This window comes from Palaemon carinicauda, chromosome 27 (genome assembly GCF_036898095.1).
Source record: "Palaemon carinicauda isolate YSFRI2023 chromosome 27, ASM3689809v2, whole genome shotgun sequence".
Lineage (NCBI taxonomy): Eukaryota > Metazoa > Arthropoda > Malacostraca > Decapoda > Palaemonidae > Palaemon > Palaemon carinicauda.
Genome location: NC_090751.1, coordinates 11,811,970 through 11,824,372, shown reverse-complemented (window position 1 = coordinate 11,824,372; position 12,403 = coordinate 11,811,970). Strand labels below are relative to the sequence as shown.

At 32.6% G+C, this 12,403-nt stretch overlaps 1 protein-coding gene across 6 annotated transcripts in view; it reads left to right on the top strand.

Moving 5' to 3' along the window:
* Window positions 1-12,403, top strand: part of LOC137620532 (trypsin-1) — a 255,486-nt gene extending 243,083 nt beyond the window's left edge. For all 6 annotated transcript variants that reach the window (XM_068350740.1, XM_068350739.1, XM_068350735.1 and 3 more), the window contains 5 exons: window positions 551-719; window positions 6,158-6,307; window positions 7,176-7,318; window positions 8,021-8,175; window positions 9,272-12,403. In XM_068350740.1, coding sequence (XP_068206841.1) covers window positions 551-719; window positions 6,158-6,307; window positions 7,176-7,318; window positions 8,021-8,175; window positions 9,272-9,430 — 776 coding nt within the window. In that variant the 3' untranslated portion in view covers window positions 9,431-12,403. The remainder of the gene's footprint in view (window positions 1-550; window positions 720-6,157; window positions 6,308-7,175; window positions 7,319-8,020; window positions 8,176-9,271) is intronic.

Below are 12,403 nucleotides of genomic sequence, written 5' to 3'. Positions count from 1 at the left end.
CCAACATGTTCTGAACATGACCTTTGCTAACGTGTTCTGAACATGACCTTTGTTAGCATGTTCTGAACATGGCCTTTGCTATGTTCTGAACATGACCCTTGCTAACATGTTCTGAACATGACGTATGCTAACATGTCCTGAACATGACCTATGCTATGTTCTGAACATGACCTATGCTAACATGCTCTGAATATGACCTATGCTATGTTCTGAACATGACCCATGCTAACATGCTCTGAACATGATCTATGCTGTGTTCTGAACATAACCTTGCTAACATGTTCTGAACATGACCTATGCTATGTTCTGAACATGACCCTTGCTAACATGTTCTGAACATGACCTATGCTAACATGTTCTGAACATGACCTTGCTAACATGTTCTGAACATGACCCTTGCTATGTTCTGAACACGACCTATGCTAACATGTTCTGAACATGACCTTTGCTATGTTCTGAACATGACCCTTGCCAACATGTTCTGAACATGACCCATGCTATGTTCTGAACATAACCTTGCTAACATGTTCTGAACATGACCACGTTTCAGGATGCGGCATTCAGAGAGTGTCGCAGTTTGCCAAGAGGATCATCGGGGGGAACGAGGCCCGGTTTGGCGAATTCCCCTGGCAGGCTCACATCCGGATATCCGGATACCAGTGTGGAGGAGTTCTCATCAATCACTTCTTCGTGGCTACGGCTGCGCATTGCGTTCATAAGTAAGGAATATATTTTTCGAGTTGATTTTTATATTTCATTTTATATTTCTGCTGTTTTTTTTTTCCTTTACTCTTCAGAATTACAGGTAGGAGGGTATTACATCAAATTATATCAATTGTTTTGAATTTTTAATCTTGTCTTTTTGTAGGTATAAAACGAGAGTATTACATCGGAAAAGAATGGTAATTAAGTTGGATTATATTTATATATTTTCTATGATTTCTAAAGGAACAATTGTGGTTTTTATGTTTATTTATATATATATATATATATATATATATATATATATATATATATATATATATATATATATATATATGTGTGTGTGTATTTGTATATATGTATATGTATATATGTATATATATGTATATATATAATATATATACATATATATATGTATATATATATATATATATATATATATATATATATATATATATATATATATATATATATATATGGACAATTTTAACATATATATATAATTATATATATATATGTATATATATGTGTGTGTGTATATGTGTTTATGTTTATTTTTATGTGTATATCTTTTAAACTATAGTAACCATTCATAGATGAACCATAAGACAATTAGGAAGGCCATAATAACAGTTAACCTACATAAAATGTTATGGTATAGATTGCCAAGACCATATCAACAGTTAGGAAGCCGCGAAGAAGAATTCACGGTTATAAGAAAAGTTCAAGACTCGTCGAATGTTCCAAGTCGTTGATGCTAACAGGAATGCAAGAAAACATCATCGTGACCTGACAAGCTGAGTGAAGTAGAAGAGAAGAAAGGGAGTTTGACAATTTGAGCTGAAGTCAATTCGAGTTTATTCAGGGGTTCCCCACCCCGGGGTATATGTACCCTCAGTGATATGTTTTTACTCCAGGGGGCACATTGGATCTGATATAAAAGCCAGTACTGCGCGATATATAAGGTAATCTGCAAGAAGATTAGATAATAAGATTATATCACAATATCAATTTCACTGTTTCTCAATTTCATCCTCTGTTTTAGGGGTACACAGGAATCTATTAAAATGTCCAAGGGAGGTTTATAGGCCGCCCATAAATGGCAGGGGTAAGGGACAGTGGCATTGCCCAATCGAGCAGGACAATGTCCTAGAAACTAACCATATATGCGCCCAAGTCCCCTCTCCACCTGAGCTAGGATCAAGGACTCCCAGGAAATGGCTGCTAATGACTCAGCATAGACCTATACGCTCCCCCAAACCCCCCATACTTAGCTCACAAGGATGTGGAGGTTGCAGCTACCAAAGAAACTAACAAGTTTGAGCAAGACTCAAACCCCAGTCTGGCGTTCATCAGTCAAGGACATTACCACATCGCCCACCATAACCCTACAGAAGAAAAAAAAAGTTAGGAACCCCTGAGTTAGATGTTTTCTACTTTGATGCAGCCTTTAGCATATTCACTGAACGTCGTTGGCTATATAATCAATATTTTCTCTCTGTAGGGGTGATATTACCAACAGTGCTGCACTGTAGGCATTAAGGGTATTTGCAGCATCACGTCGGTCCCTTGTACTCATAATGCAATTACGGGCTTTCCCCCAGTTGCACTTTGCCGCTGAATGGCTTCCCAGGTCCCAGCGGTGGGTCATATGTCCCAATCACTGTATATACGTTCATGTGACCTCGTATTCTGGATCTTATGAAACCACAATCACGGATACTCCCTCGATAGAGTGATATTGTGGTCTTTATATTAGCATTGACATTACCATGCATATGAATTCTCATCACATTGTTCTAGCTAGATGAGCGTCATCTTCTCAATTATCAAAATCAGTGATCAGTATCGTACAATCATTGTCATTAGGCTCAAATGTGACGTCTAGAATTTTACAGATATCCCATTTATATTATATGGTTCAGTGGAAATCATTTTATGATTCGAATATAAAAGTTTCTTCCTCGTGATCTGTCGCCTGTCTTGATGGTAAACGAGATTTCTTCCAATGTAATGGTGGTAATCTTGGAAGTAAACCACACCCAAATTTACACCCTCTTCGAATGAGTGGCTCGATGGAACGGTGAAGGTATCTGAGTTTTTTTTTCCCAACCACGCTATTAATTATAGACGCGTTGACGTTTATAATTTGTCTGAAGTTTGTTTTGATACTTTTCGACCGATTGAAGAAAGGCAACATCTGATTTCTTTCCGCCCAATCTATCTCAAATTGGTGAGTCTCGGTTTGGTTAACGTGAATATACCTTAACTACTTTTACTTTTTAATGGTGTGGAAATTATCCCTCAATGTTATTTTCCTGTTATTCTGTAATGTTGCTATGGCGTTGTAAATGTTTCTGTTGATGTTAATGGTAATTTTATGAATCTTTTATTGCAATTTTAAAACCAATAGTATATTGACTGTATTTCTTTCCTAAGCTATGAATATATGATCTTATTTTGCTCTCATGTAAGTTAAATTTAGATTTTGGTTTAGTCGTTTGCTTAGCAATTCTATTCCCAAATTTATCTAATACTTTCGTTCTTCAAATATTTAATCCTACAATCGAATGGAATGAAAATAAGAATATTACAGGTGAGAGAGTCAATTGTAGCTAAAGTGAAATTTTCTGATAAGGAATAAGGAGTAAACTTGTATTTAGATAAATGGTATGTGAAAAATCATATATTTTTATGTATTGATAAACAATTAAATTATGATAATAGATAAAGATTTTAATTTTGATGAGTACTACATGAATTCCATTAGTTCTATATTTTTTTATAATTTTGTTATGAATGAGAGGGAATGTATAATATTCATCGAAGAAAATTTGGTCTCAGGAAACTTGTATGCGGATAAATGGTATGTGAAAAATCACATATTTTTATGTATTGATAAACAATTAATTTATGATACTAGATAAAGATTTTAATATTGGTGAGTACTACAAAAATTCCATTAATTCTTCATTTTTTATAATTTTGTTATAAATGATAGGAAATGTATAATATTCATCGAAGAAAAATTGGTCTCAGGTCATATACTACTGTGTAATTAACAGTCAATTACCATTGTTGACACTTTCAGCTTCACCAATGAATTGTTTGAAATGTGATGTAAATATTAATTAATTAGTTTATGTACCACAATGTATCATTGAGTTTATTAATGAGTTCATCCAGTTGTACAAGTCGGGAATCCCAGTGGAACCTGTGTGTTATTAACGTGTTTTATCAACCTTCTGTGTTATAAGCATTTTGTAAGTGTGAAGTAAGCATTACTATTAGGTAATATTCTAGATGATTATGTATATATATATATATATATATATATATATATATATATATATATATATATATATATATATATACATATATATATATATATATACATATATATATATATATATATATATATATATATATATATATATATATAGAGAGGTAGGTTCCCTGCCAGCATGGTTTCCGGCCGTACAGGTGGTGGTTCGAATCCCCACCCGGCCAGAAGCTGTTACCATAAAATGAATTCCAAGTGGATATATATTCCCAAGATAGAATTCGGTATTAAATGCCATTCGTGGGTGATATTTACATTAATTAAAATCACGTGTGCTTGTGATATATTTTCATATATATATATATATATATATATATATATATATATATATATATATATATATATATATATATATATATATATATATACATACAAACAAACATATTTCTCGTCTAGAACTCTTTTGGCAGTAATTTATTTTTCTTTCTATAGTTTTCATCCATGAAAAATGTAGATTTATTTTTTTTAAATCCTTCCTCAAAAAGAAAAGCAGCCACTGTTTTAAAAAAAATCTGACGTGTACAAATGAGAATCAATGTCATCGACTACCCATTCATTCATAAAATGAGTGTTCCTTTTCAGGTTATAACTCATGCTTATTATTATTATTATTATTATTATTATTATTATTATTATTATTATTATTATTATTACTACTACTACTACTACTACTACTACTACTACTACTACTACTACTACTACTACTACTACTACTACTAGCTAAGCTACAACCGTAGTTGGAAAAGCGGGAGGCTACAAGCCCAAGGGCTTCAACAGGGAAAATAGCTATTAGTATTTATGTTTAACCATCCACTTAGCATACCTGTGAATATAAAATTTTGCATTTCTCTAAAACGTACCGTTTCCAGGATAGTTGAAATAAGACATGTACTTCTTCAAGTTATGTATTTCTTTAAAACATTAATTTCCCAGGATGGTTAAAATAAAGACATGTGCTTCTTTGAGTTTTGCATTTATTTAAAACATTAATTTCCCAGGATGGTTAAAATAAGACATGTGCTTCTTTTAAGTTTTGCATTCATCTAAATCATTAATTTCCCAGAATCGTTAGAACAAGACATGTGCTTCTTTAAGTTTTGCATTTATTTAAACATTAATCTCCCAGGATGGTTAAAATAAGACATGTACTTCTTCAAGTTTTGTATTTCTTTAAAACATAAATTTCCCAGAATGGTTAAAATAAGACATGTACTTCTTCAAGTTTTGTATTTCTCTAAAACATTAATTTCCCAGAATAGTTAAAATAAGACATGTACTTCTTCAAGTTTTGTATTTCTTTAAAACTTTAATTTCCCAGGATGGTTAAAATAAGACATGTACTTCTTCAAGTTTTGTATTTCTTTAAAACATAAATTTCCCAGAATGGTTAAAATAAGACATGTACTTCTTCAAGTTTTGTATTTCTCTAAAACATTAATTTCCCAGAATAGTTAAAATAAGACATGTACTTCTTCAAGTTTTGTATTTCTCTAAAACATTAATTTCCCAGAATGGTTAAAATAAGACATGTACTTCTTCAAGTTTTGTATTTCTTTAAAACTTTAATTTCCCAGGATGGTTAAAATAAGACATGTACTTCTTCAAGTTTTGTATTTCTTTAAAACTTTAATTTCCCAGGATGGTTAAAATAAGATATGTGCTTCTTTGAGTTTAGCATCTATTTAAACATTAATTTCCCAGGATGGTTAAAACAAGACATGTGCTTCTTTGAGTGTTGCATTTATTTAAACATCAATTTCCCAGAATAGTTAAAACAAGACATGTGCTTCTTTAAGTTTTGCTATTATTTAAACATTAATTTTCCAGGATAAATAAAACAAGACATGTGCTTCAAGTTTTACATTTATTTGAAACATTAATTTCCCAGGATGGTTAAAACAAGACATGTGCTTCTTTAAGTTTTGCGTTTATTTAAACATTAATTTTCTAGGATAAATAAAACAAGACACGTGCTTCTTCAAGTTTTGTATTTCTTAAAACATTAATTTCCCAGGATGGTTAAAACAAGACATGTGCTTTTTTAAGTTTTGCATTTATTTAAGCATTAATTTTCCAGGATAAATAAAATAAGACATGTGCTTCCTTCCCCAGGGCGCGTCTGAATCAAATCACAGTACATCTGGGAGAGTTCGACACGAAGGACACTGGCGAGTATTCTGAGCCCCTGCCCAAAGAGACCTTCAGCGTCTTGGAAAAGAGACTTCACCCAAATTTTAAATATATGTTAACTCAGCCTGACAGGTAATCTCAATCTCTCTCTCTCTCTCTCTCTCTCTCTCTCTCTCTCTCTCTCTCTCTCTCTCTCTCTCTCTCTCTCTCTCATCAATAAAAGGGTAAACGAATTAAAGAAATTTGCAGAATGTCCGTGAGAATATATACATCCACATCAATAAAGAAATATGTAATCTATGAAGTGTTCTTCTTCTTCTTCTTCTTCTTCCCTACATTAAGGGGTCGGTTGCCTGATGCTTCCTCTCCAATTCGTTCGATCAAAGGCAGCCTCTTCCACCAAACCTCTTCTCTCCATATCATCCTTCACCTTATCTCGCCATCTAATTCTCCGCCTCCCTCTCGATCTTCTCCTCCCAACACAACTTCGGCGTCAATGACCTTAAATGTTAAGATGCCAGGAAACTCAATCAATCAATCAATCAATCAACCCCTCCCCAATAAGTTCCCCCTGATCCTTCCTCACTCCCTCCCCACCATCCATCCTCAACATGTGGCCACAGCATCTCAGTTGTGACACTCATTGCCTCTGCAATCTGTCATTATTATTATTATTATTATTATTGTTATTGTTATTATTATTATTATTTTATTATTATTATTATTATTATTATTACAATCTAGGCTATAACCCTAGTTGGAAAAGCTAGATTCTATAAGCCCAAGGGCTCCAACTAGTAAAAATAGCCTAGTGAGGAAAGGAAACTATGAAATAGATAAACTGCAAGAGAAGAATAAACAATGAAAATAAAATATTTCAAGAACAGTAACAACATTTAACTAGATCCTCCTCTCTGTGTGTATACAGTCAATGCAATTGATTTTGTTTGAAGTTGCAATTCCCTCACACTGATCGATCCCTTGACGTGTCATTTCGCAGGTACGATATTGCAGTGCTTCGGCTGAATCGGCCGGTCCATTACAGAGAGAACATTTTACCGATCTGCCTTCCGGGTACCAACGATGACTTCGGGGGAGATGTTGGCGTCGTGGCCGGATGGGGGAAGACGGATAATTCCTTCGGTGAGTAAATAACACTGGGTAATCATAGATTTATTATTTCTTACCCCATATTTACTCTGTGGAAGAGGGTTACTCTGCTCTATGATGAGTTTCCTTCCTTCTGCAGCCAGTCCATTGAATGTGCTTGCTATTGTTTTCCTGGTATTTATAATAAAACAAGAGTAAATATTGTTAGAATTTTCATAATCATTCTATGTTTCTGTTTTTTTTTTTCCTCATTGAATTTCGTTAAGCAAGCTCAAGTTTAAATAGCATTATACCTTCTCGACAAAATATGCACATTTCTAACACCCTTTTAGATGTTTCATTGTTATATTGTTAAGCATATTGTATGCCTTTTTAATTAATATATATATATATATATATATATATATATATATATATATATATATGTGTGTGTGTATATGTATATATATATATATATATATATATATATATATATATATATATATATATATATATATATATATATATATATATATATATATAGTATATGGTAAAATCCATGTTCGATTTTTTTTTCAGTGTGTTCCGTACAGCATTCTGACAAGTTTAAACAACTTTATGACTTTCAACAAAATTTGCACATTTCTATCTCCCTTTGTAATGTTTCAGTGTCATTTTTTTAAAAGCACACTGGGCATTTTTAATTACCACTTTAACAGATTAGTATATATGGTAATACCCATGTTTTAATTTCAGGTAAGACGGGCACGAACATTCTGCGTAAAGTAATGGTTCCAATAATAGATAATGAGGAATGCTTGCGTTGGCACCATCATAAAGGAATAGACGTGAAGCTGCATTTTGAAATGTTCTGTGCTGGACATTCGGAAGGAAAAATGGATGCGTGTCTGGTAAGTGCAGTGTAGTCTATTTAGAAGATATTTTTATTGGGTGGATCTCAGTTCTCTTGTGTCTTGCTAATTAGGAATGCTTGGTAGGTTTCTCACTATGACTACGAACTTAAAATTCATATTGATGAACTTTAAACATGTTTAGTGCAAATTGCAGATCAGCCTTATGAAGTAAATTAGGCAAAACGTGTCCTTTAATTTTTTTGTTTCACTTGAAATATTTATATTTGCACAAATTTTCTCAGAAAAGTATAATATTAAATATATGTTTTAACCTATTTTCAGAATTAGAATTATATGTCCATCACACTGCCTTCCTCTCTGGTTAAAAGAAAATATTAAATACTTGAGGTCCCATTTATCTGGCAATTCTCCTTAAGATTCCAGTGTTCAACAATTGAAATTTTGCTTTTGACCTTAACCTTCAATAATCATATGATTGTCCCTTTGACCTCGCTTCCTCTCATCAAAGTGCCCTGTGTAAACACTTAAACCCCAACGAGCTTCTGATTTGGTCCCTTTTCCACTTTGATTCTTTAATAATTTTTCAAAACTACGCATGAAACTACACTGACATTTTTTTAAAAGAAACCTGTCATCAACTGTCACCAGAACGATTGTTTCTTTAGCCACGAAATAATTATACAGTTGTTGTATGACCTATATCTTTGATAATGTTTTCCTTTGATAGATGCCAAGGTATTCCAGCTGTTGGTAGTTATTTTATCAAGGTATCAAGTCATCTCTTACAACCCCCATAATTGAACAAGGACAATAGTTCCCTGCACTATATGTAAAGAGAACTAAAGTTTTTTCTTGTAGTGTTATGAATGTGATTTATAATATCGGGAGAGCTTGCTATATTCTATAAAAATTGGCGTGTTGTTGTGATATATGGAAATTAGCTCATCTTTCAATGCTACTTATTAATTTTTTATTTATTACTCTCATCTTTAATCATGCATCTCATTCATGGATATCATTCTTGTCAACTCAATGGCTGTATGACTTCCTCTATATACAGTATAAAACTTTCCTCCTAATCATAGGAGTATTCCCTGGTACTGTTTGTATTAAGACTTCGATTTTATTGCAGGGAGATTCTGGGGGCCCACTGGTCGTACAGAAGGAGGGAAGATGGTTCCTGGCTGGCATAACATCGGCAGGATTTGGTTGTGCCGTCGATCACCAACCAGGCATATACCACAAAGTGTCCGTTACCTCAAGTTGGATTGCAGCGAATGTTAGATCATAATGAATAAGAACTTTAGTTAAAAGATACCTCATTTCATAAGTTCGCATTTCTTACCTAGAGTAATTGCATTCTTGCTTTACTGTCTCCTAAGCTGTTTGAAATGGTTGTCATAGTGGAAATACAATTGTTGCATCAGTGTTGCGATTCTTGAAGTGTTACGTTGTGTGATTTCAATGTAGAGGTCAAGGATGTTTTTCTTACAGAACTTCCAGTGAATGTACTTACATTTCAGTGTCCTGAAACAATAGTGCGTTTAAAAATGTGTAAGAATTGAACGTGTGAGCTAACAAATGACAGCAATTACTGAAGTACTGTATGAGGTCATTGTTATCGGTTTAGAAATATTGGAAAAGATGTTTGGTTATTCCAAAAATTCAAAAGATTATATTTCACAATTTTTTTCATAGTGTCTTGTTTGAGTTTGAAAAATTTTAATGAGACTTTACATTTGTAAATACTCTGGCATAATGCAAGCACCCCTTTGTATCATCTACTTAATTTGTTGTAGATACTGATATGGAGACTTTTTTCCAACTAATTAGTACAATGCAGTTTCATAAGTAGGTATAACTCTTAAATTAAGCTGAATTTTTCAAAAAAAAAAATTACATGAGAATCAGTCATAGTTGCTGAATTGTCTCATCATGACATGAAATTAATTTCTTATGGGTATCTATTGAATGCCTTGAAGAACTTGAGATTGGTTTTACTGAACACAAATCAAATTGGAAGAAAAATACAAGAGGTTTTATATTATAAATTGAGTTTATTAGGTTTAGTTGAATCAAAAGAACAGAAGTTGCACCGCATATAAATTGGTCTGTATTATTTAAAGACAAAGACACTTGACAGTTTGATCCTTTTGACAGGTCTTATGTGATCCTTTGGCCATCTTTGTGATATCTTAATGTTAACTGCCTTTTACAATCTTGTTATATAAGTAAGAATACATCAGGAACCAGTAAATCCGGAAACTATGTAAACCAAGAATTAGTAAAACTTACAGACTTTGAGGCTAAGAGGACAATGATAGTACAACTAGCAGTTAGGTTGCACATGCATTTGATCAAGTTAACTTTTCAGTTTTTCTTCCAATAAGTTGAAAGTTTTACATTCTTTATGCCATGAAGATGACTGCTACCTTAAGCCCTTGCAAATCTAGTGTTGAACATTATTTATCAAGCATCATTGGCATTTTTCAGCGGATATTCAGTGCATATTTCCTTTGGTTACATGGAATTTTGGATTTTACTTCTTGAATTGGTTTTCCTAATAATTCCAGTAAGATAATTTTCGAAGAATATGACATATGGATGTTTTTTTAAGTTCAATTTCACCAAAAATATAAATTACTGCTGTTCAGTGTTTTGACTTTTTGCGGTTCTTGACTCTTAACGAAATATAATGTTTATTCGATTTCAAATTATGAAATTGTATAACTCGAATTAGATTTCATCTTCGAAATTACCCTTTTGTATATTGGTGGAAAATACTTTTGAACTTGACCCAGAAAGGAGTACAGAAGGAAACACTACAATACCCTGTCCATTCCGTTACTCTGATTAACCCATATCGGCCTTGAATTTCTCGAGGTCACTTCTTGCTGACACAAATATTAATCATTATGAAATGGTAACTAGTGATAAATCTTTAGGCCTGTAAGAACAAAGATCCGGATTATATAAAGTAACATTAACCGTCCTTTTCAGTATGTCTGACATTGCCATTAAAGTTACTATTTAACGTCATATATGAGCTATGGAATGTTGATTTTGAGCTCTTTTAATGTGTTGTACGTGAAAAAATTATTTTAGTTGCATTAATTTTCCTCGGTTTCCATAAGTATTGACTACATCGATTTTACTTTGTTTTACACTACAATCAAGATGATTTTTTATAACAAAAATCATAAGCTTTAAATTCAGTATTGTTACATTACTAGATAATTAATCCTCATCCAATTAGCTCTACATAACCTTTATGAAATCTTACATGTATTTCTCAGTCTTCATAAGATAAGCTCTGCCACATTTTTACATAAAACATAAATAAACATAAATATAATGACATCGTTACAGTCATACTTTATATAACACACTTCTCATTCAGTTGAATTTTAATTTTGAAAGAGAAAGCTGAATCTTATTCAAAAGGAAACAATATATTGCAAAAGACATTAGCTTATAGCCTATAGACGAACAATTTTATGCATTTGATAAAATGCACTCCGGAAAAGTAGTAAATTTGTTCTTATAGATGTTCACAAAGACTATTTCATGGATCGAGTGCATCAAGAAGGAGTGAGTGTGGCCTGCCGCTTACAAAATGTAAGTAAAGTACAAGAGACATGATTACAGTGACCTTGAGAATTTTTACTAATGATCCCATATTGTCAGTAGTCCAGGACATACACAAATAGATAACAAATTTTAGATACAAATATAAATAGATATAAATTTGAGTCTCAGCTTATTAGGTACTCCCTATAGATTACACCAGTGGTATATTATGTGAAGAACTTTATAAATGACTTTGAGATATTTTGCCCCTGGATGAGTGTGGGGAAAGTTATCTCTGGAGTCCAAAATTTCCATAAATAAATGATGAGATCCTGAAACTGTCAATTGGTGATACAGTGTTTCTCTGTGTGTTATCCACAAATACTGTCAATTGCTGGATACCTTATGGAAGCAATTTAGGATATTACTAGCTGTGATATTTTCTAAAAAAAAAAAATAGTGCAATTGCAATCTGGAAGGGAAGCATACGCCCAGTCTGAAGATAAATGTTCAGGTAATGAAGCCATGCTATTTTGATATTTAAACTCCAAATCCCCGGGTTTTTTTATCTTTTTGTTTGTGGTTTAAGAATCCTTATATCTTTTTTTTTGTTATTTCCTTGTGAAATTACACATTTTTATACGATGGTAAAAGACCACAGCATACTTTTATTTGCGTGTGTTGTTTTTTTTTT